We start from the raw sequence: 25,926 nt of genomic DNA, 5'->3' as shown, positions 1-25,926 counted from the left end.
CCCTTAAAACTACTTATCATTTGGCGGCTAGTTACTGAAGAAGCATACCTACTTTAGAGACAACAGCTTCTAGATCAAATTATTATTTCTTATCTCTATACGATCCGTCCTTTAAATAGGTAATTGGTGCGTGAATGTTCTCTGGCTCTTAGCGACGGACAGATGTTGGACAACTTAAAATAGTTGAGTTCAATGGTTTAACTTTGTCTGCCAAGGCAATTCCATTTCCTCTATCAAACCCAGCTTAATTTAGAAAACGAACTCACTGTGTTTTCCAGATGAACAGGCCAGAAGTTACTGGCCACTCTGAGTAGCTTAATGCAATTCAATCTTAAAAGGGTTCCTAAGCGTGTGTTTGCAGCAAGTTCACAGTTAAAACACAGTAGATACGATTAACAGAAAATCTCAGGGCGTTGTAACGCCCCTATGTTCGGCGTGACAGTGAATAATTTTGTCTAAGTTATTAATTGCACGTCACACAGGGCTTGCAAAAAATGCTGATGACATTCCAGAGAGATCTAATGGCTGCAGCTCGGAAAAGTCTTTCCCAGACTGGCCTAGCCGTTGGAAATCCACCTCGCTGCCCGGAAAGCCCTCCTGCCCACCACACGCCTAGGCCTGGCCGTTTGTAAATGGAAATGTTGACTTTCGCTTTGCAAACTGGGCACAGGCGCTCTCTGGCCTTCCTTCACTGCGGCTGCACGTTATGATGGGCACTGAAGCCGCCACGAAGCACAGCCCTGCAGGCGCCATTCGGGGTCCTCAGGACCTCGCGCTCACTCGGACCCCGGCTGTGGCTCCCGGGATAACGGGCTGCGGCCGCCACGCACACCCCGTGCCCGGGGGCGCGCCCGCCGCCCGGCCAGGTCGCTGCACGCGCAGCGGCGACGCCGTCGGGGCGGCCAGGCGCGCCCACGCGGGACCCGCCGCTGCTCGGGCTCCTTCTCGCCGCGCCGCTCTGGGAACCGAGGGACGGGAGGTGTGGGTGGGGGAGGGGGAGGGGGCCGTCGTGCGCTCCCACCCACGACACGCGGCGGCCGGCGCCCCCAGCGAACCAGTCCAGCGGAGGCGACCCGGGCCGCAGAAACGTCCCGGCCGCGGCCTGGGAGCGAGGACCCCTCCGCCTCCCGGCCCCGCCCCTCGGGGTCCCTCAGGCTCCGCACCCCGCGCCGCACACGCGCCCCCCCCCACCCCAGGGCGCCCCCTCCGGCCGCGGCCCAGCCCCTCCCGGCCCCACGCAGGCGCGCCAGGCCCCTCCCATCCCCCTACCGCGCGGGGCCCGGGCGGGGGCGGGGCGACCCTCGGAAGGGGCGTGGCCGCCGGCCCCGACGCGCGCACGCGCTCTCGCCCCTTACGGCTACGTGTCGGGCCACGTGACGACCACCCCTCAAGTCCCCCGTGAAGCAACAGGACGTTAAAAAAAATTAAATTTTTTTTTTTTTTTTTTTGTGGGGCGGCGGGGCGGGCGAGGAGAGGCTTTTAAACAACTGGAGTCACGGGAGGGAGGATGCGGCCGGGCGGCGGCGTTCGGGGGCGCGTCCTGCGGGGAGTCCCCGTCACCTAACGCCCGCGCCGCCCGCCGCGGCAGCCCCGCCACCCCCTCTCGCCCGCCCGCCCGCCCGCGGCGGCGACCCCGGCGCGGCCCCAGCGCCCACCCGCGGGAGGAGCCGGCCGGCGGCCCGAGCGGGCGGGGCGGGGAGGAGCGAGCCGCCGGCCCCGCTAACGGCCGCCCTGCGCGGCCCCGCCCGCCGCCCGCCCCCGGCCGCCCCTCCCCCCGCCGCCGCGGGCAGCGCCGCCTGAACTGAGGCGAACTCCGCCGCCAAGTGAGTGAGGAGGAGGCGGCGGCGAGGAGGAGGAAGAGGAGGAGCGCAGTCGGAGCGCGGCGGCAGCGGCACAGCGGCGCCCCGGCGAGACCCCGACCCGCGGCTCAGGCGGCGGCCGAGCGGGCGCGACCGGCCAGCGAGCGGCGGCGGCGGCGGCGGCCCGGCTCTTCCTCGTCCGGCGCCGAGCGGCCCGCGGAGACCCGCCTCCCCGCCGCCTCGAGAGGGAGCCGCGCCGAGCGGGCGGGCGGACGGCCCGGAGCCGCGGCGGAAAGTGCCTGCGGGGCGGGGGCGCGCGGTCCGGCCGCCCGGCGCGGGAGCAGCGGAGCGGGACGCCGAGTCCCGAGCGGCCGGCGGCCGGGGCTCCCCGCCCCTCCCTCCTCGCGGGCGGCGGCGGCGGCGGCGGGCGGCGTGCGCGGCGGAGCCTGGAATATGGTCGGGGAAATGGAAACGAAGGAGAAGCCGAAGCCCACCCCGGATTACCTGATGCAGCTCATGAACGACAAGAAGCTCATGAGCAGCCTGCCCAACTTCTGCGGGATCTTCAACCACCTCGAGCGGCTGCTGGACGAAGGTGAGCCGCCGGACCCGCCGCGGCCGTGGGGCGGGCGGCGGGCGGGAGGTCGCGGCCGCGGGGACCCGGAGGCCCGGGCGGGGCGCGGGGAGGCGGTGCCGGGGCCGGGCTGGCGGGGCGCGGCGGGCGGGCGGGCGGGCGGGAGGGACTCGCGGCGGGACGCCCCCCGGACCCCCGGCCGGGACCCCGCGCCGCCCGGGTGGGCGCCCTGGCGAGCTCCGCGGGCCTCCCGGGGAGGAGCCCGGCCCGCGCCCCCGGGCGCCTGAAGGACACGGCGCGGGCCGCTCCCGGGGGCTCCCCGGGGACGCGGGGCTCCCGGCGCGGGGGCCGGCGGCGGCGCTTTGTTGGGAGTTTGTGCCGCACGGACGCTGGAGGGAGCCGCGCGGGCGGAGGAAAGGGACGCGGGTTTGGCCGAGGCGGCGCGGCCGGGCCGCCGGGAGCACTTTTGGCCTTTTGTTTGGGAGGCGGCGACCCCGCGGGAGCCTCCCTTCCCGGGGCAATGCCCGCGGACGGCCGCGCGGGCCGAGTTTCGGGCAACTTCGCGGGGCCGCTCGGGACGCGCCCGGGGCTGCAGGACGAGACCCGGCGGCGAAGGGGGCGAGAAAGCGGGGTGGGGGGGCAACTCCGCCCGAGAGCGCGGTGGAGGGAGCCGTGGGCACGGCGGCGGCCCCGGCCGACTCGGGGTTCGGCCACAAGTCCCCGCAGGCAGCCGCGCCCGAGGATCCCCTGGGCTCCGGGCGCTGTGCGTCTTTGTGGGCTCGGGGTGAGGGGGCCCAGCGAAGTCTGCGCTGAAGACCGAGCGGCAAGGAGTTTCTGTTTCTGTAGAAGCACCCGGGAAGGACCGTTTAGGATAGAACTGGAAACTGTGTGTTGAGAGAGGAACAATGGCTTTTAGGCTTTTCACCAGGATTTCGAGATGGTCCCCAGTGGAGCTGGGCAGAGACTCCGAAGCTTGGGGAGTTGGGGTGCCCCTCGGGAACAAAGGGCCGGAAATGTTCCTGGGATACCAGTGGTCCGACGGGAGCCCGGGGCTCTGGCCGGGAGAGCCGGGCACAGCTGGAAAGTGCAGAACAGGTACCGGCGGGCCCGGCTGTGCTCGCGTAGGCGGCGCAGGGCGCAGCGACCATATTGGAACGGCTTCCCCGGCGGCACAGCCGCTCTTCCTGCCAAATTGCTCCCGAAAAAACTCGGCTGTCCCTTTAAGGGGGTTCTGCTTTTCCTATTTGCGTTGGCATTTGAAAGATTGTGGAGGCAGAAAACTTTCTGGAATGTCAAAAAAAAAAAAAAAAAAAAAAAAGCTGGAACTCTTCAATCGAGTATTTCCAAATGTGAGCGCTAAGGGGCGCCAGTTATTGTTTTTTAAACAGGAGAAACGTTTGGAGCAAAATGTAACATACCCAATCTGACCTAAATTAAATGTAGTTGGAACTTAAATCGTAGCAGGTAATTTCCTCTGTCACTTCGTGTTTATACATGTATTTACAACATTGGAAACATTTTCTTTAAAACTGGAACAATTATATCACACAAAAATAACATGCGATTTTTCTACTTGGCATATTTTGGTGACGTTAGAGTTTTAGTAGTATTAGTAAAAATTTCTGTTAAGGTGTTTTGCTTCTTTAGAACAGTTGTTTGGAAGGAATCCTTTATGGACGTTAAAATGAAAATAGGCCATGGCGATATTTAGGATTAAAGTTAAATTGCACTCTTTGAATTAAAATCTTGAATTCAATCAAATGGCATGAGGTTATTTTTAAAACACGAGGAGATATTTTCACCTTATGCGTATTATATTAAAAAGTAAGTAACGTGAGTTTCTCTGATTAGTTCTAAAAGACTTCCATGTTAACTTAAGTTGATACAAAACTTCCGATAATTTGGGGTTTGTTGTCTGTTAGAAAGTTTCTAACCTTTGACGTCGATAATTTTAATCTCCTAAATCTAAAATTCCAATTATGTCATTATCTCTAACAAATGTTTGTTCATTTCTCTGTGGCTGGGAATAGTAATCACTTGAGTTTTAAATGCTGGGCAAGTAGTTGAGGGTGAGAGTATTTTCTGTTTTGTCGGTTTTTAATGTGGTTTTCTCCATCAGTCCATCCTGCTCGGGCCTTTTCAGCTCCCGGGAAAGATGGCTCCTGTGTAGCAGCTCGGATCCATGAAATGGACAGCATAACCTGAGGAGGAAGTTTTGTTTTTATCAGTACAAACACGCAGGAAAGGGGGCTATTCTTCAGTGTGGGATAAGCTGCTTCCTGTAATTGTTAGCCTTATTGTAAACTTAATTTGACTGAAGAAAAATACTGGTTTCTGAAGTGCATCACTTTTGTTTTCGTGCTGGTTATTTAGTTCTGAAATTTGGCAAGTTGTGTTTTATTCCTTTGTGGCCTGTCCTTGTCCAAAACAAATTAATCATGACTTCTGTTTGTGATTAGGGATTACATTTTCCTTCGGCCGTAGGATTGGCTGAAAAATTCTTTTTAAATTTTGATAAAACTCTCAATTTTACTTTAGTGATTATTTTAATCACGATACTATACTTAGTTCCAGTAGGTGTATTTTCTGATAATTAGACATTTTGAGTATTTTGTATTTTTGAAGTTATATTTTAAAACGTTTTCCAAAAGTAAGCCTTAAAAATTTTTGCTTGTCAGTTTGAGGATTTTTATTTGGCTAGTTACAAATTTGAGATTGAGGTGTTTTGGATTTTCTTAGCTGATTCATACCTGAATGCTTTAGAGACAAGTATTTTAATTCCATGCTGAGTTAGCCTTTAGCCTGCATTTTGACTATGGAGGGTTGTCAGACTTTCTCTCAAGTTGCTTTTTAAAGTTGTGAGTACATTCTAAGTTGGAACCGTCATATAAATGTCATATCAATATAAAGGATGTAACTTTAGTTGATAATTCTAGTACTTAGGAATCTTTTATTGAAGATAGAGATGATTACAGATAAAACCCAGGTCTTAAAATCTAAACTACTCCCTCTTTCGGGAGTTTCAACTGAACCTTGGGACTGTCCATAGGAAAGAGCAGTTATTATGAGGTGGTTTTTTTGCTTTTTGTTTTTTCAAACCTTTGTCATGAAAATGAAACTTAAGCAGCAACAGTACTTGAATGAAAATTCGGTTTTTATAAACTGTTGCAATTTAGAATTGAGAAGAATTTTATTAAAAAATTAAATCAATTTGACTTAAAAATTCCAAATAGGGGAAAATGGAGAGGGATTTTGAGTTATTTTTTAGGCAGAGGGAATGTTAAAGCTGTTGGTAATGAAAGTTAACATGCATAATATGGTTTATGAGGAAGGCCAGCCTAAATCTTTTTATTGTGAATACCTGAAAAATTAGTGTGTGGCTTAGCAAAAGAGCAAATGTGTTAGATTAGATTCTGCCATTACTGGTTTGAAAAACGCATTTTCATTTTCTCATGCTCTTTTTCTGGCGCGGGGGGGGGGGGGTGGGCATTATACATTCCCCTTTTTACCTGAACTTACTCTGCTCTCCCTTAAAAATGGGGGCAAAAATATTTTAAATTAAAACCTGCTTTGCTAGTTAACATTTTTCCATGGTGTTTATTTCCACTTACTATGCATTCATTGTGGAGTGTATCAAACCCCTAGTTTTCTAACACTTCACTTTTTAATTTTTTTTTAAATCTTGCTTGTCTACAAAAATCTTAGTTTAAAATTTAACTGGCGAATTGTTAGTGTCGCGAGGCCTCTCGCTATATACATTTACTACAGTTTTAGGGTTTTTCTTCCCAGACGGATTGTTGACAGTAATCAATATCTGTGGCAGATTTTACTTAAGTGAAAGCAGTGAAGGTATATTTTTTAATCAGTCTGTTTTTTAGGAGCAAAGATTTTGCTTTCGTACACAGTCCTTTGAATTGGTAGTAACAAGAAGGAAGCCAATATTTATAATCAGTCCTTTCCATTATCCTTTTTTCTCCTCACCCAGGAGGTGTCACCAAATGTATAAAATAATAGTGGGAGTAATTTCTACCATTTATTCAACATTCATTCTGTATTTTTGAAGCTTAACTGCCCCACAGGCGGAATATGTATCCAAATACTGTGAGGCAGAAGGTGAGTCCTTTCTAAAGCTTCATCCCGTTTACATGTTTTGTAGCAAAAGCTGGACTCCCAAGGATATCGTGTGATGGAGTTCACAGAAATAGGTCTCTTTGCTAATTGCATTTGCAAGCATGTTTGGTATGAGCACTTTTCTAAAATGGCTTTGAGAATATCAGTGAAAACAAGTTGACTTTTTAAATACTTTGCACATGTATTTCTGTTATTAGCTCCTCACTAAATCATTGTCCTGAAGTTGATTGAAGTGCATCATTTTTCCATAGGACAAGCGGTTTTGATTTGCTTCTTAAGGGAAGATAGATTGCTGTAACAAAAGACACCAGTATAATAACCCCACCCCTGTGCTTTGACCTTGCCTTTATTGAGGCACCATACTCCTTTTTTGAGGCCAGTATACTTACATCTGTAAGGTTTTTGTTTTAGAGAATTATACCAGTTTGATCATAGGGACAGTTTTTAATAATCTGGAATGGAACTACATTTTAATTTACTTGAGAAGTTCCATGTAGTTAATACAACTTGTTTAATTTATGGTGTACTTACAAGTAAAACGTGCCTTTCTCTGTTGGAGATGGAAAGTGCTGTGCCATTGTTGGTTGTATTTGTTGATAACATAAAAACAGCCCACTGAGCAACTTCCTGTTGCTGGTGTGCCGACTGTTGTGGAGAGATCCAAGGCCAGTTTCACGGCCAACAGATAGGGTTAGTGCCTGTGCCTGTGCCTGTGCCTGTGTAAGAGGTCATCATTGGGATTATGTATCAATTTTTTATTTACATGGTGACAGGACTTAATTGTTCTTGGACCCCTCTATTTTTTGACATTACGACAGTTCATTGTGAATTTTAAGTGCAGTAAGTTATTTTCCCTTAATGAGAACTTTTTGGGAATGCTTATACCCCTTTTAAAAATTGACATTTCAGTTTTGGGGCCCAAAATAGCTCCATTGTTTGATGTCTAAGTACGATTTTTGCAGTTTTATTTTCATTTGTCAGCAAAAATAGCATCAAGCTTTTCAGTGTGAGCACAGCTTGTTTTATGAAATGTGACTGGGGCGGGGCTAACATATTAATACTTTCCTCTCACTTTCTAAGTTCTAATTGGGCAAATCAAGCTAAGAGACATTACCAGGAGACAATCAGATTTTAAATACTTGTGTATGGGAAATTCACAGGAGCATGAACATTCCAGAGACAGGGAGGCAACATTGGGAGACATTGTGGACACTGGGAGACATTGTGGCCATTGGGAGACATTGTGGACATTGGGAGACATATTTAGACATTGGGAGACATTGTGGCCATTGGGAGACATTGTGGACATTGGGAGACATTGTGGACATTGGGAGACATTGTGGTCATTGGGAGACATTGTGGACATTGGGAGACATTGTGGACATTGGGAGACATTGTGGACATTGGGAGACATTGTGGACATTGGGAGACATTGTGGACATTGGGAGACATTGTGGACATTGGGAGACATTGTGGACATTGGGAGACATTGTGGCCATTGGGAGACATTGTGGACATTGGGAGACATTGTGGACAAAGGAGAACCGGGGAAGACGGGATACTAGGTTTCATAGTGAGAACGGGCCATTCACAGGTAGCTGAGGAAGAGCTGGCACGGGGCAGGGAAATTCTCGCAGGCGCCTCAGACACCGTGGCTCACAGGGCCTGTCCAGCTAACAGGTTCCTGTCTGAAGCCCCTCCATGGACCGCACTTGGTTTAAATGAGGCTCAGGCTGCACCCTAAGATTCCCTCCCTGGAGCAGGTTTTTATATCTGAATCTCTTGGGCAGGAAAGCAGGGAGGGCAAAGGTTCTTTCTGAGTCTTGTTTCTTAATAACCAGCTTACAGTCAATATCCCCGAAGGCAGCTGCGGGGGGCAAAACGTTGGTTCCTTTCAGCTGTAGATACAACCCAAGTCTGTGTTGGGTATCACTCTCTATGTAGTTATCCTGCTTACCATTGTGATCTTAACCTTTTTTTGTCTGTCTACCCTGTTAAAATTAGTTTCTTGGGGGTGCTCACCTCAGCCTGTGACATGTACACTCAGATGTTTGTTGAATTAATAAATTAGGTTGACACTATATTTTTTTATTTCTAGTTTCTATAAAAATAGGGGACTACGCAAATTGTATAACAATTGGTGATGGTTTTGGCAATTAGAAAAAACGACTTTTTTCTTAGAAATGACATATTTTAGAAATCTTACAATATTGCAGTACTTGACCTCAAGGAACTTAATCTTAATTTTACTTTGCTACCATTGGTGTGAATGAGAATTAGAAAGATAAAGTCACTTAAGTAGTAGTTTCTAGCCAGTCCTTATACAAAGTATGTCATTCCATAAGTAGAGACAGGCTCTCAGTGTCCATTTCGGTTCTTGAAAGTTTTGTCATTTATGGAATTATATAGATAAGCGTTTTCCCTAGACCAGTGGTCAGCAAACCGCGGCTCGCGAGCCACATGCGGCTCTTGGGCCCCTTGAGTGTGGCTCTTCCACAAAACACCACGGCCTGGGTGAGTCTATGTTGAAGAAGTGGCGTTAGAAGAAGTTTAAGTTTAAAAAATTTGGCTCTCAAAAGAAATGTCAATCGTTGTACTGTTGATATTTGGCTCTGTGGACGAATGAGTTTGCCGACCACTGCCCTAGACAGTTGCCTACAAATGTCAACGTTCAACTGATATGTAGGTCTTGTACTCTGTGCAAAGCACAATAAATAGGAAAGGTGCCCGTCCGTAAGTGCTGCTTTGATGTACTCAGGATAAAAAAGGACCACCTGAATGGTTTTAGTTAGAAGAAAGCTGAGTTTAAACTCATGTGGCAGTTACAGTAATTAAACACAATAGCAGTTTTTTAAAGCATAGGTGTTTCAAGCTAATTTGAAATGTGCTACTACTTAGAAAATAAATTGCAATTTTCAGTTAACTGAAACTTAACCCTTTTAAAAGGAGTATATTTTTCTGCTTTAGTCTTAACAGTGTTTTAAATAAACGTCACCAGTGTTTAACAATATTGTACTAGTTAAGTGATTTGTGCAGAATTCTTATAATTAACAACTTAATGTTTTCACCATTTCTTCAGTTTCCTGAAGCAGAAAGTCTAGTTTGAAAATCCATCCATCCAAGTCTAACAAAGTAAAACTTTGTTTATGTTTGTAATGCTGCTTCATATGTTGATTCTAAACTAGTTTTATTAAACTAAATCTTGTGACTTGAATCAGTTTGCTGTACCATTTCTATTACATTATTTACGATAAAGCCGAATTTGTCAGTTTGGATGCTTTTCAAGGGTATCGAAGTGTCAGGAAAACAACAAAATGCAAAGGTGGGCCCATGTTATATGGCCATGGTGATAAAGAAGGAAGGGCATGTGTGCAAGCGTACATGTGTGTAATGGGGAACATGCAGTGGGTGTGCACTCACGCTGGCCTTGAAATCCTTGGGAGTGGGTGCTGAGGATGGCCAAGTTCCAAAACAAGGTAGGCTTTGGAAGTTATGAATTATCTGCATGGCCCCAGGATTGAAATGATTATACACTGAGTGGCCAGATTATGATGATCTCTGAACGCATAATAATCTGGGCTACTCTGTGTGTGTGTGTGTGTGTGTATGTGTGTGTGTGTATACACACACACACACATATTAGAGGCCCGGTACGTACACACACACACACACACACACACACACATATTAGAGGCCCGGTACGTACACACACACACACACACACACACACACACACACACACACACACGAGGCCCGGTGCATGAATTCGTGCATGAATTCGTGCATGGTTTGAGTCCAGCCAGCCTTGCCAGGGTGAGGGGATATGGGTGGTTGGCCAGCCTGCCTGCTGGTCGAATTCCTGGTCGAGGGGACAATTTGCATATCAGCCTTTTATTACATAGGATATACACTGAGTGGCCAGATTATTATGCGTTCAGAGGTCATCATCATCTGGCCACTCAGTGTCTATATCAACAGTGAAAAGGGGAATGGGTCTTAAGTAAACAACTTGCTTTTTGCTTTAGTGCAGGACAAGTTGTTGTAAGGGCATGATCCCTGGTCAGTTACAAATTATTGGGGGAGCCCTTGACTTTTGAGCTAAATTAACAGATTAAAATATATCGGAAAATTGAATATAAAAATATGTAAGTTACATGTATTTACTACATTTAAGAGAAGTGGGAAAATGCATGGTAAAGGCAAATGGGAAAATGCATGGCAAAGGCAAACGCATTTTTTATTTGTAACCTTTTCATTACCTCTTAATGTCATAATATTTTATGGGTTCTCAAAAGTGTTTTATAAAGAGTACATGAAGAGATGTATATATGAAAAACTGAAAAGTAATAGGAAAGATAACTTTTTAAAGGAAAATTAAAGTCATGGGAGATCATGGAATTTCAGAACTGCAAGGACCCTGTGCGTCCTGGGGTGCTATTTTCATCTCACAGGTGCAGGACCGAGGTCTGAAGCGGTGGTGACTCGTCCAAACCACAGGGCAAGCGAGTGTCAGAGCTGGAGCTGGAAGCTTAGGGCTGCCTCTGACCTGTTTGAGAGGGTGCCTGCCGCACTGGGGAAACCAGAAAAACCCCCAGAGGGGTTCCGTGTGCGAACACTGCTGAGGCGTCACGTTGTGAGCATGAGGAAAAGGCACACGGGGGTTTTCTTAATCCTGTGATCTGTGGGACTTGAGCAAATGCTGATCAGATTCTTGGATTAGAATGTAGTTTTTTTTAATGGTAAGTTTTTATAGTTAAGAGGCTAAAAGTGAAAGTAAAGGCATTTTTAGAGATTTAAACTCATTCACTTAAAAGTTCTTAGTAACCAAAGGATAGAGTCTTAGCTCTTTAAATAATACGGTACAAATAAATTTAGTATTGTTGCTGCTGTTATTACTACAATAACTTTAATGTAATTAACTATGCAAGGGGAGATTTAACATTCTGACTGGAAGATTTAATGTAGAGATTTAACATTGATTGCTAGGTGATTCAAGTCATAAGGTATTATACTTGCATCAGTTTAGATTAGTGTGGGGTGGTAATAGCTCAGTGATTTATCAGGCAGCAACTTTGAAGAGTGACCGCTAGGAGGTGGATGATGCTGAATTGACAGAAATGGGAGCTGCCCTAGGTAGCCACTGCATCCATTCCTGATGCCTGCATCTGAAGCATGGACTTCCTTTCAAGTATGTTCAAAACAAGTATAAAGTACAGGTCTTTGCATGCTGTATTACAGTCATTGTATCCCTCTGATAGAATCGATGCTATGTGGTGGCAGGTGAATAAAATTTTTAAGAAGAAATTAAAATATCAAATCATGGCCAAATACAGTTACACTGTAATAAACTATACCTAATCCTCTACTATTGCTATTGCAACTACCATTATTGCAGTTATGCTCCCATTGTGATGACAGGCATTCAGGTGTCAATTCGGTAGATGTGTGTATACATGTGTACACACATGAGCCAGCATACGTATGAAAATGAATTTGTGTTTGTTTACATGTAGCAAAGTGGTAAGAGTTTTGTTGTGTTTTTTTTTGACTAGCAGACCCGGGTTCTAATCATGACTTTGCAGTTAGCTAATTAGTTGGTGACCTTGGACAAGATATCTAACCTCAGTTGCCCTGCTAACCTCAAAGTACTCAGAGGCTATAGAGTGTCGTATGCATGAGAGGTTCTCCCTGTAAGGTAGCATGTTTTTGATAGGACTGATAATCAGATAAAGGAATTTGTAGAGAATAAGAAAAAAGAGAGGTTATTTTTCCATATGTGCAGGAGAATCACTCACTACAGTCATTCGGATAGTTCAGAAGTCACTTTGAGCTGAAGTTTCTATTTCTAGTAAGGTTTTTGGAGAAGTGGAACCTGAGTTGGTATTAATACTCGGTAGGATTTAATGAGTGAATGGGAGGGTGGAAGGAAGGTACAGTAGTGTCATACAGTGGTAATGGGAAATTGAAAGACGTTCAGGAATGGCAAATGCATGTGGAGAAGTAGCACCAGAAGACGAGGTGAGAGCTATATTGTAGTAGACCTTGAGTGCCAGGATGAATAGTGTACATTTTATTCTGAGCTTTGAAAGGAACTGCTGAAGGCTTAGATTATATCAGGGTGTCACAATGGCTCTGGGGGTAAACTAACAACAGTGGAGAGAGCAGCTCCAGCCGGGTGCTCTCTGTATTGGAGTATCGTCCCGTACAATGAAAGGTCACAGGTTTGACTCCCAGTCAGGGCAGCTACCCAGCTTGCAGGTTCAATCCCTGTTTTGCGCCTGTGGGAGGTATCCAGTCGATGTTTCACTCTCACATTGATGTTCTTTGCTCTCTCCCTCTCCCCTTTTCTAAAATCAATAAAACAAACAAACAAATATATAGAATATATGGGTTCAGGGAAGTAGAAATTGGACACTGAAGAGCTAAGATAAAATGTTAATAAAATATTTATATTTTAGGTTTAAACTCTACAGCAGTGGTTCTCAACCTTTCTAATGCCGCGACCCTTTAATACAGTTCCTCATGTTGTGGTGACCCCCAACCATAAAATTATTTTCGTTGCTACTTCATAACTGTAATTTTGCTACTGTTATGAATCGTAATATAAATATCTGTGTTTTCCAATGGTCTTAGGCGACCCTGCTAGTGGTTCTTAACCTGTGGATCACGTCCCACAGGTTGAGAACCGCTGCTGTGGAGCCTAAGTCCGTGGTCGGCAAACTGCGGCTCGTGAGCCACATGCGGCTCTTTGGCCCTTGAGTGTGGCTCTTCCCTAAAATACCACGGCCTGGGCGAGTCTGTTTTGAAGAAGTGGCGTTAGAAGTTGTTTAAGTTTAAAAAATTTGGCTCTCAAAAGAAATTTCAATCGTTGTACTGTTGATATTTGGCTCTGTTGACTAATGAGTTTGCCGACCACTTGCCTAAGACCATGGGAAAACACAGATATTTATATTACGATTCATAACAGTAGCAAAATTACAGTTATGAAGTAGCAACGAAAATAATTTTATGGTTGGGGGTCACCACAACATGAGGAACTGTATTAAAGGGTCGCGGCATTAGAAAGGTTGAGAACCACTGCTCTACAGGTTTTTAAGAGATGTACTTTAAGTAAAAATAAACATACACACATTGTTTACTTCTTATTCACAGATTCTGTATTCATACTGCAGTATTAAGGATGTGGGGCTCATTTAGCTGCCAGCTCAATTTTTGATTACTTAGATTTGAGCTTTCATTTCTCTGAATTAAAGAGAATTGAAGAAATTCTTGGTTTGAGGGGATTTTAGGAATTCATAAATTAGTTTGACTTGGAGAAAATTTTGTCCCAACCTCACTTATCTAGTGTGAAATCTGTGTGTTATAAAGTACAATGTAGACTTTCTGAGAACTTTATACTACACTCGTCATCCATTTTACTTTAATCATATTTATTTTTTATTATTGTTTTAAGTCAGTTAGAAATATCTTGACATTTCATCTCTAAATGTTTTATGTATCTTTAAGTGCTAACATTTTCCTACATAGTGACATCACAGAGCAAATGGTTTAATCCTACACGTGGCGTAATAACCCGTCCATATTCAGATTTATGTAGTTGTCCCTAAAATATAACTGGCTTGTCCAAACCAGAAGCTTACTGAGGACCACTCATTTAATCTGGTTCTTACGACTGTAAGTCTTAAATCTAGAACCATCTCTTTTTCTCAACTACACTGATAGAACTTCCTTGCCATTGGGGCTTGTCTCTATGCCCTGTGTATACAGTACTTTGGAAGTTAGGTCTAAAGGAATGAGTAGGTTCAGGCAGCACATCATAGGTAATTGTGAAGTTGGGTATTGTTTAAAAGGTAAAGTCCCCCCTTCCCCCCCCCCTTTTTTTTTTTACCAACAGGCAATATATTGCTATTCTAAAATAATTTTCCAATGGAAAAGCCAGATAGATGCTTATTTCTTATTAATTGTTGGCTGGTTCTCAAAGTAAAATTGATTTGCTAGCTGTCTCAAATGGTGACTAATAACTTTTTTCTTTCTCTTTCAATATCATTATGGCGGGGGTCTCTCTTTTCCGCGTCCAGCACGGAAGGAGAGATGATCTGGTTCTTCAAATAGAGGTGCTGGGGATTGAGAAATAAAAGAGACAAGACACAGAGATGGAAGGAAAAAGCTGGGGCCGGGTGGACCGCTGCCCTCTTCTGATGGAGAGACAGTGCCCCAGAGCCCACGCAGCATGTTTATTTTATACCCCAAATACCGGGAAGTTTCACCAAAAAGATTATTTGCATTCTTGAGTAGGCCCAAGTCCTATTCATTCCTGGTGCTTGACTGGATTTACATGTCAAAACCCACTCCCCGACACCTGGGCAAAGATAAGAGTCAATGCTGAGAACACATCTGCCTTTTTGGCAAAGCATGTTCAGCTGACAATAATTAAAGAATGCCCATGTGCCTTCCCAGGCGTTCTCTACATCTCACCCTTTTTTTGTTTTTAAGCTACTATAATGAAAGTAAAATTTAAACATCAAGAACAAAGCTCTGATATTAAAACAATTGCAAACAATGCCAATGCAAATACCAAAGTACTTAAATGTTATTTTAAAACTTGGACATCAAGAGCAAAACTCTGGCTATTAAAATAATAAAACAATGCCAATGCAACACACCAATAAGAGAGAAATCAAAACTACAGACATGTTAACATTTTTAGCTACTAAATGAAAGTTTCTTTTGCTGCTGGTGTATATTTACTCAGAGTCCTCGGACTTGGCTGCACAAGACTTTGCAGAAGACTGGCAGCTAACCAATGCTAGCATAGGCAGAGACATGGTTGCAGAAGTAGCTTCCACTTCTTGCTTTTCCACAATCGGCTGCGCTTCAGTCGTTAACTTCTTCAGCTGACCCCATATTGGCACCTCGGTCCCTTGCGTAGATTTCAGTTTTCTTCTTCCACTTTGCTCTCATCGGGGCAGCTCCCAGTCCTTCTGAGTGAAGGGACAAGGAGCTTCTCTGGGTCCGTTGTGGTGACGCACGTAACGCTCTGGCACCCACGTTGCCTGCACTGCTCCTTCTGGAAAGATACAAAACACACCCACTTCCCCACATTACTGCTGAATCTGATAAAACTCTTGTCTGGTTTGTGCTTCCTTCCACCTAGCTAACTCGGTGGAGGCTATTGTACAGGAGGCCTGATGGCTTTTGGCTGCTGTACGACCCTGTGCATCGCAATTCAAAAATTTCAAGCACAGTTTGTTTTGAGGTGACACATAACATCCGTCTCCCCCTTTTTGTTTCAGTAATTGATTTTAAGAGTACGATTGGCTCTTTCCACTATTGAGTGACATCCATTTTGCCAGATTTGATTAGGTTTAAGTCCTCGGGGATTTACCCCTAAAGTTGGCACAGGGAGGTGGATAACACACTGAGGACATTGCTTCCAATAAAACATGGAAATTGTCATTCTCAAATAACATTTTGAAGGCTGAAAAATAAACGAAAAGTTCCTCCGAATTAGTGTGCCCCATAGTAGCTGTTTCAATAATTTTGGCCATACTTACCACATAAGCACTATCACTATAGGTTGATGGGCTCCATAGCAAAATCTGTTAAGGCATAAATAAGAGCTTGTATTTCTACTGAAATATAAGGGGTTTGAAGGACCTTTGCTCCCCTGATGCAGTAGGTCCAGCCTTTCCAGAACTGGATCCATCTGTAAAAATGGTTAATGCCTGAGGTATAACATCTCTTTTAATGTGGCAGCTAATAGCACTCCCTGTGTTAGAAATAAGGCAAGCCCCCCCCAAGTCAGGGGTCCTGGTAGAACACAAAACTGATTTAAACATTTTGACTTTTATGCAGAAGGGTGCACACACATGGTCTGGAAGCGCGCACACACCGACCTCCTTTGCCCTTGGTCCTGGGCAACCTGCAGCAACGCACAGCTGCTGATTAGCTAACATGGCAAGGCGTCTTCACCATCTCTATTTCTGGACTCTTCCTCCTCTGTTCTCGGGGACCACTGCTTTTTCTGTGGCTGGAGCAGTCCTGTCAGTTCCTCTCTGGGATCCGTTGTTGCAGGAATCCACAGGGGTTTGGAATTTTCTGGAAATATACAAACATATTCCCAACCAAAGGTTAATCTTTTCTATAAATTAGACTTGGGATCCTTTTGATTTTTGTCCAAACGACTTTTCTTTGGCTTATTTTGACACCATAAGATTTTATGGGTGACTTGTTATCAGCATTATAAATGAAAAATAATTTTTAAAGTAAATTTTAAAGCAATTAAGGCTTGATGTAATTTACTTACAGGATATTTCTTTCTTACAGGATATTATTCTATCCCCCCTTTTTTGATTTTATTATTATGAGGCTTTTGTAAAAATTTTTAATGCAGTCTTGATAACTTTGTTTTTGCACAGAAATATGACTGCTTTGGATTCATTGCATGTTAAGCAATTTTACTATGAGATGAACTATAAGTAAAAGATTTTAGTTAATACTTCAGGAACAGTTTTTGTCCAGTACAATTAAGTTTTTATTTTTGAATATTCATTTATTTCAATTACCCAATTAAAATTAATCTGAAATAAAGCTTATTTTTTAACTTTACTTGTCCTAGATTATGGACAATAAGTGGTACTAATCAAACTTCTGCAATTAGTCTTTAACTTGTCAGGCAGGCAAAAACACAAATTATTTACTTCAGTTTATGAGGCCAAATATATTGACTTTTCATTACAGTCCTTCAGATGTTTGAAGGAAAACTCTTTTTTTATTTCCTTACAAAATAATTTTCAGGCTACAGAGAGATTCATTTAAAAATCTTTGTCTTTCTTCACACCAAGCAACCTACAGGGCTGCTGCTTAATGCAGATTGAGCCATAGGGCTGAATAGCCATATCACAAGAAATCTCATACAGTAAGGTTGACTACTATTTTACGATCAAATTTAATATTTTAACAACAATCTTAGCTTGCACTGTAAATATTAGTGGAAGAGATTTCAAAATTTTCAAATTTCTCCTTTTTTTTAAATTTAGAATTTTATTTTTAAAGTGTATCCCCTTAGGCTTATTTGCATATACAGAGGGATCATGGGAGGTCTCGGTAACTTTCTTATAAGACTTAATCAAATTGCTTACAAAGACATGGCCTTATTCCAAGGGAGGGGTTGGCCTTTGCTGTTTCAAGATGGTGGCGCCCATGGGAGGGGCAAGCCATGAGGCCAACGTGGCGGCTGCCAAGCCAGGCAGTCCTCACGGTGGCTTCTAATCTATTCTTTCACAGAAAAGATGGTTTGCTTCTTCTCAATAAACAAGGGAAAAGCAAACCAAAATCACTAAAAGATAGTCAAAATTATATCGCAGACAAACAGAAATTTCACTAGCTGTTTCTGGTGGCTTTATTAGAATTTAATTGTTTATAAAAATATTGGCTTCTTATATAACTTACAAATTATGAGACCTTGATTATATTTTATAAGTAATTTAAGTAGGTATTTTTATTTAAAAAGCAAAACAAGCAAATTTAGTAAACTTACAAGTCTGATTCACAAAGCACAAACGCTGCCCCACCCCCAGCCCATTCAAAATGCAGGCTGCTTGGGGCTTTTGTCTTTCTTGAAATTCTACTGCTGTTGAAATATTTGGCTGTATTTAAGAAATATATTGTTACTTTATTTTGCCCTTCTGAGAAGCCAAACCTTCATAACATTTAATATATGTATATAAATAAAATACAATTGTCAATTTTTATTTGATAAAGCTTTCCATGCGATTTCAAGTATCAATCGGTTTAATTAAAAATATTTGACAATGGAATACTACGCTGCTATAAAAAAGAAGGAATTCTTACCATTTGCAGCAGCATGGATGGACCTGGAGAGCATTATGTTAAGTGAAATAAGCCAGGCAATGAAAGAAAAATACCACATGATCTCACTCATTTATGGAAAATAAAGAACATTATAACCTGATGAACAAAAAGATAGATACAGAGACAGTAAAGCACCGAACAGACTGTCAATTTACAGCGGGAAGGCTGGGGAGTGTTGGGGAGGGGGGAAGAGATCAACCGAAGGACTTGTATGCATGCATATAAGCACACCAATGGACACAAGACGGGGGGTGGGGGGATGAGGGCATGTGCCAGGGGTAGGGGAGGCTGGGGGAAGGTCAATGGGGGGAAAAAGAGATATATGTACTACTACATGTAATACTTTAAACAATAATAAAAAATAAATAAAAAAATATTTGAGAACAGACTTTTGAAAAACATTTCAGGGCCCCTGAAATGCCCAAAAGTTAGTCCCAAAGTCTTGAAATATGCTTGGAAAGATCAAATATATATATATATATTTATATATATGATTTAAATATTACATACTTAAATTATCTTAAAGAATATCAATTAAATTTAAACTGGTTTTTGTATTAAAGAATTGGGTTGGGATCACATAATTAAGCCTCCCTTTTTTAATTAGACCAATAAGTAACATTTTGAATTCCTAATTTCAGAGAAAATGCAAAAATTATTTTCTCAAGAATAAATTTCTATACTTCAGGCATTTAGTTATCACAATTATATAATTTCTCCCAATTTAATTTGAATCTTAAACTTTTAGAGCTTCAAATTTTAGGTAGCAAGTTAAATACTTAGCATTTCTCAAATCAATAATACTTTTACATTTTTAAGGCTACATTTCAAATAAAATACAAAGGCATATTCAATTAATAGATTAAATTCTATCCTCTAAACTTCAAAAGAGGCATACTCAGTTCAACATTTCAGTATTATATCGTTTCAATATATTTAGATACAAGTTTTTATCATTTGATTTAGTAAACTTCAAAGTTTTTAAGTTTCCAGTGGACAGGCCTGGCCCAGAAGCTTGACTTTTAAAATGACCATAATTTTTCTGCTGGGTAAGTCAAGAAGCAAACATGTAGCTATTCAATTGCAAACTTGCTATCTACTTCCTGCTGGTTACTTGCCTCTGGGTGGGAAATTTTAAAAGATGGGAAATTTCTAAATAGCCACTTTTTTTTTTTTTTTTTTTTTTTTTTTTTTAAGAGATTGCCTTGGAAAGCCAGCCTGTATTTTTTCCCAGGTCAAATCCGCCATCTTTTAAGCATGGCGAAGATGAGACCTTTTAAAATGGCTTTCTCAGGGAGTGAGTGTCCATTTTGGATCACCACGTGTCTCCCTTCCCCCACCTCCTTGCTTTGGGGGGAAATTCAGTAATGGTCTGGCGACTACTGTTTTTTATTTTAATTTTATTTTTTTATTTTTTAAGGAAAGAAAAGATTTTTTAAGATAAAGAATCATTGGCCGTTGCTGAGAAATTCCTTTAATCCTTACTACTTGGTTCAGCCTAATACAAGTAGTTTGAGCCTCCAACAAAATGAAATAGGAAGTCACTTTCGGCCAACCGCCAGCATCCAGCCATAAAGGCTGGGCAGCTGCGAGCAAAACCTTTCTTATCCCGCTCACAGTGATGCTTGTCCCGCTCCGCCTCAAACTCTAGCTCCTGCTCATAATTACGTGATAAATCTTTATCAGGTGGGCTCTGGACTGCGGTCACACGTGGAGGCGGAGGAGGCGCAGAGTGGGGAGGTGGTGTTCTTAGAGATTCACACCCCTCCACCGTAGGCTGTAAGGCCGTGGCCACATCCCGCTTAGACATTCTTAAACTCCCCTGCGCTGGATCAAGACAATCACAAATCAAAGTAGGAATAGGAATCTTCTCTGGTCCTTCTGCTGAATATCGGTCACACAACTGCTTTCCGACCTTTTCCCACGTTTCATCAACAAAACTTAAGAAATCAAGAATCTGATTATGCTTAACAGAGCATCCTTGAGCTTTGAGCATAGTTTTAAGCATTTGAGAGATCTCTTTCCCGAGACCCTGAATTCCCTGTGTTTTACACGCAGCTAATACAGCTTGCAACAGTCCGCTCCTTATGTTACTTCTTTTAACCTGTGGCGTGTGCACTTCTTGGAGTGATCCCCTCGCCTAATTTGAAGTTGCCTCTCTATTCGGCCGGACCACATTGGGCACCAGATATGGCGGGGTCTCTCTTTTCCGCGTCCAGCACGGAAAGAGAGATGATCCGGTTCTTTGAGTAGAGGGGCTGGAGATTGATAAATAAAAGAAAGAGACAAGACACAGAGATGGAAGGAAAAAGCTGGGACTGGGTGGACCGCTGCCCTCTTCTGATGGAGAGAGTGCCCCAGAGCCCACGCAGTGTGTTTAATTTATACCCCAAATACCCGGAAGTTTCACCAAAAAGATTATTTGCATTCTTGAGTAGGCCCAAGTCCTATTCGTTCCTGGTGCTTGACTGGATTTACATGTCAACCCCCCCCCCCCCCCCCCCACACGCACACCTGGGCAAAGATAAGAGTCAATGCTGAGAACACATATGCCTTTTTGGCAAAGCATGTTCCCAGGGCGTGTCTTTGCCAACGCCACTGGGTTCAGCTGACAATAATTAAAGAGTGCCCATGTGCCTTCCCAGGCGCGCTCTACAGATCATTAGGGGCTCATAGATTTTCATAGACTTCCTGTATTCAAGTCAACCACAATTATTCTTTTTGATGTTCAAATTGTCAGAACTTTGGCCAGCTGTAATCTAACTGGATCCTGTGTCTTTTGAAATCTTACTTTGTGGAACAGCTTAATATCCCAACCTCATTTGTACCTTCCCTGCCCCACAGCTAGAAATGGCCATTTCTCCAAGGTTCTTTTTATTGGGAATGTTGTTAGAGTTGGGAGTGTAGGCACTAAACATGTTCCTTGCTGTCAGGGGAGGTTACTTTTAGGCTATTTTCTGTGGATGGAGCTAGACCAGGGGTGGGCAAACTTTTTGACTCGAGGGCCACAATGGGTTCTTAAACTGGACTGGAGGGCCGGAACAAAAGCATGGATTGGAGTGTTTGTGTGAACTAATATAAATTCAAAGTAAAGGAGTGGAGGGGAGAGCAAGAGAACCCTCTGCTCTTTCGGCTCCACGGGCCGGATAGAACAGCCGAAAGGGCCGGATCCGGCCCGCGGGCCGTAGTTTGCCCACGGCCGAGCTAGACAGTATTGATTTTAAAATTCATGTTTGTATTTTCAATTCAGTTTTAGCATTACATTTTATTTTATAATCCTATCTTCTTTCTACCACCATAATAACATGATTTCTGACAGTGACAGTATTAATAAAGTTTACCATACAATATGAGGAAAATACTTTCAAAATAATATTAATAGCTCAGCTGCTGTGGCTCAGTGGTTGAGTATTGACCCATGAACCAGGAGGTCATGGTTCAATTACTGGTCAGGACACTTGTCTGGATTTTGGACTCCATTCCCAGTATGGGGCATACAGGAGGCAGCCAATCAGTGATTCTCTTTCATCGTTGACAAGAGGCCTGGTGCACGAAATTCGTGCACGGGGGGTGGGGGGGGGCGGGGGGAGAGGGTATCCCACAGCCCAGCCTGCACCCTCTCCAATCTGGGACCCCTTGAGGGATGTCCAACCGCCCATTTAGGCCCGAACATCCCTCTCACAATCCAGGACCGCTGGCTCCCAACTGCCATCCCTTGCAGGCCTGGTCCCCCCCAACTGCCCTCCCCTGCTGGCCTGGTCCCCCCCAACTGCCCTCCCCTGCAGGCCTGGTCCCCCCCAACTGCCCTCTGCCAGCCTGGTCACCCTTAATTGCCCTTCCGGCTTGCCTGATTGCCTACAACTGCCCTCCCCTGCAGGCCCCCCCCCCCAACTGCCCTCCCCTGCAGGCCTGGGTTCCCCCCCAGCTGCCCTCCCTTGCTGGCCTGGTCACCCCTAACTTCCCACTACTGCCCTACCCTGCTGTCCATCTTGTGGTGGCCATCTTGTGTCCACATGGGGGCAGCCATCTTGTGTCTTGGTGTGACGGTCAGTTTGCATATTACTCTTTTATTAGGATGCTTCTCCCTCCCTCTCTCTCTCCACCCCCCAAATCACTAAAATATATTTTAAAATAATAACAATTAACAGTAAAATACTGAATATGTTTAAACTTTTAAAATACGTTTTAGACATGTTACAAATTATAGATACAGTCAGTGACTTTTTGTTCTTGTTTGATGACAGTTTCCTTCTTTTTTTGGCCTTACTCTGTAGTAAGTGTTTATTTTTTGTGTAGACTAGTACTTTGTATCTTAAGCATGAGAATAGGAAAAAAAGAACATAATAGGCAAATTGTTTTAATTTGGTGAATTCTTCTGCAGAATATTGGTAAAAAAGTAAGTATAGCTGTTGACACTTTTAAAGTCCGATGAGGTAAGAGAAAATCCCTAGGTAGAAATTTAGTATTAACATTTTATTTCTAAGTTGCAAAATTTCTACTCAAAAGTTTTTATCCTTTTAGTAAGGAAGTTATGTTCCAGCAGATGGTGATATTAGTACACAAAAGACAGTGTTTAGTGATTAAAATGTATTCAGCAATAGCCCTTTGGCTATAATAGGATTGTTTTTCTCCTTTAAACTGTAAGGAGAAGAGTTGATTAGGAATATGACTGGTAGCTGTTACTGAATTTAGTATTTGAGGTAGCATGTAAATCAGTTGTGATATTTCTTTAAAGAACTTGTCTTTTTAAGACACCATATGTGCGTATGTTGGCTTTATAAAATACAGTTGGTTTAGGGTATCAAATTGATTACAGCATTGTTTTGAAATACTCTTACTTGTCTTTACAGCTCAGTTTGGAGGGTTTGTTTGTTCTGGCAGGGGACTGAGTCCAGTCCGCGTGAAGGTATTCTGTTTGTACATGGTCTTCGCAATTTTAAAGTCTTTAACAGATGATTGATTTCTGTTTAATAATACATGTCAGGAAATAATGTGTGCCATAGTTTACTATTATATGTTATTTGAAGAGTAATCTCTTTGGGGGATTATAGTTTTATTGTAGTAATAAAAAATTATCAACAGTATAAAGGTTATCTTATCTCACTTTATTATAGTTTACAGCGTTCCTTGTCAGTTGTTTTAGTTAGGTAAATATTATATATTTTGCTTTAAAATATGCCTTAACAATTGTTGAAGAAATTGCTTACTTAAGTTTCTTCTTAGATAAGATTTGGAAGTATGTGTTTTTGTTAATAACATTTAAGTTATATTTTTATAGTTTTTGAGATTTTTAAAAATTGCCAAGTCAGTTGTTAAATGCCCCCTTTTCCCTCAATTACTTGGAATTGAATTCAGGCATGGGAGAATGTATATGTCCTCTTTGTTTATATGTAGAGGACTAGGGGTGAAGAGATTCTTCGGGTCCCTTTGTAGGACCACTCCCCCACTCCCCCACACACATACACATACACATACACACTGTTCTTTTTCTCTTTTTCATTATTACTAAAATGTAGAGAATTGGAGATGCAGACATTTTCAATTCACTTTTGGCAGTAGAATGATTTGTGGTCTCTGAATTCTGGGAAATGTGAAAGTAGAGAGGTATATTGTCTTTGAACCTTTGAATTATTCTTTTTTTATTTATATTTTTTGGCAAAAGCCTATTTTGTGTATACATTTTTAAGTTTGTTTCTTAAAGTCTTTTGAGTTTATAAGAAATTTAATTACTTCGAGTAATCATTTAAAAATGTGTTATAAAGAGCTACACACATTTGTTTTATTGTTATCCTTAAGTGTTCTTAATGGAAAAACTGTAAAATGTATTATTAAAAAATGAAAGTCACCCATAATTCACTCTTAACATTGTGATGGAATTTTTCTAGTTGCTTTCCCCCCTCTACTTGGGTATATAATAAAATTTGGATTCTATTCTGCTACTATCTTTGTATTTCTTGAAAAAATAAATTGCATCATGAGCATTCCCCTCTGCCATTTCATATTCTTTGACAATATATTTTTATGATAGCATAGTTCATCTTAGAGTAATAATTTACTTAACCGTTCTCTGTTGGACATACCACTTTGCTTTCAGGAAGCTTGTGTGATATGAAATGGTTTCAGAAGATTATTACTCGATGTTTGCAAAGCCTGAAGTCACTGAGTATTTTAGCTAGGTCCTGTGAATACCGAGCTCTCTTACTTTGGCAATGCGATTAATTGGAAATAAGCATTCTGTGCTGCATTCCAGTGGTGATTACTATTACATGACATGTAATTTTTTTATTAATGTCAGTTGCATATCTTACGTTAGCTTTTAATGACAACCTAATATTTGAAATTTTTTATTCTATTTGAAAACGTTTGAATGCGTGCTGTATGTAAGGTGTAAGAAATACAACAAAGTTTCAGATTCTTTTCCTGCCTTCCAGTTGTCTGAGTAGTAGAGTAAATAGTACAAAAAGAAAAGTAATATAAGGTAACATAAACATACCAAGAGAGGGCTGGAGACTGATGCCAGAGGTCACTTCAAGCTGGAGCGGTTATGGCATGCTTCAGAAAAGGTAAAGTTTCACCTGGCTCCTGAGGTGGGGAGATAGGAGTGAAGTGGAGAAGAGGTGAGGAAGCAGTGTTCTAGACACAGGGAACAGTGTCCTTGGAGGTGAGAACGTTTCAAGTAGGAGGAAGAAAGGGTTCTCTGCATAGAAAGCTTTGAATGCCTGGCTGTCTATTGATATGGGAGATTCCATTTATATTTTTCTCTTATTTCCCCCCCTCTTATTTGATTTCCTGTTTCCGTTTAGTATGTATAAATGTGATAGATTGTTATGCTTACTGCACATTGTCAATTTTTCTTAATCTTGACTTCCCAACTCCCTGTATTTTGCTACCTAATTTCTATTTTAACTATTTAAAAAAATCCGTGTATACTTTGGGCTTTCTATTCTGTTTCAGTACTACATTTGGACTTACTTGATGCCATTTCTTTTAGTTTTTTTCTCTGTGTATGTTGGTGATGTGTTGGTCAGGTGCATGGAAGAAGTGGTACATCTGAATTAGTGAATGTATGAGTTGCTGCATATTTTGATCCATGGGGTGTGGCCTGAGTCCTAGCCCTATGCTTGCCTTTCATCATCTTCTCTTGCCTTTCCTCTAATGGTTTGCAAAACTGCAGTTTTAGGTTGGATGGGAGAGATTGAAGGTTGGCTCATTGAACTCTGAGTTGAGGGAGGCTTTTTAGGGACATGTCTGCCAAGTGTGTTCCGTGCAGTGTGGGCCCTGATGGGCTGAGAACCAGGGTTCTGCAGTTCAAGTGGTGCTGTCACCTTTTGTGGAATCAGCATGTGTTGACAGGCGAAACATCCAGGATCTGCAGTAAAGAAAGCGAAGTTGATTTAACTGACTTTTTCTGAAATTACTTGGTAAAAAGGAATGCCTTTTTTCTTTTTCTTTTCTTTTTTTTTTTTTTTTTTTGAGCTAGTGGTCTAAGGATACATTATGGGAAATATTAGAAGGATTTTGAAGAGCTGTGGATCCTAGGGGAGGAGG

At 43.0% G+C, this 25,926-nt stretch overlaps 1 protein-coding gene across 8 annotated transcripts in view; it reads left to right on the top strand.

Moving 5' to 3' along the window:
* Nucleotides 1–1,808: 1,808 nt before the first annotated feature.
* Nucleotides 1,809–25,926, top strand: part of QKI (QKI, KH domain containing RNA binding) — a 136,252-nt gene continuing 112,134 nt past the window's right edge. For 7 of the 8 annotated variants that reach the window (XR_013960544.1, XM_080667080.1, XM_080667079.1 and 4 more), the window contains exon 1: nt 2,107–2,394. Coding sequence is in view for 7 of the 8 variants with exons in the window: in XM_080667080.1 (XP_080523206.1) it covers nt 2,253–2,394 (142 nt within the window). In the remaining variant the exon portion in view is untranslated. Of the gene's footprint in view, nt 2,395–25,926 lie in introns of all 8 variants that reach the window. The other variant, XM_080667085.1, reaches the window with a different exon arrangement.

The sequence above is a fragment of the Plecotus auritus genome, assembly GCF_963455305.1.
Source record: "Plecotus auritus genome assembly, chromosome: 4".
Classification (NCBI taxonomy): Eukaryota; Metazoa; Chordata; class Mammalia; order Chiroptera; family Vespertilionidae; genus Plecotus; species Plecotus auritus.
This window is presented reverse-complemented; position numbering and strand designations above follow the sequence as displayed.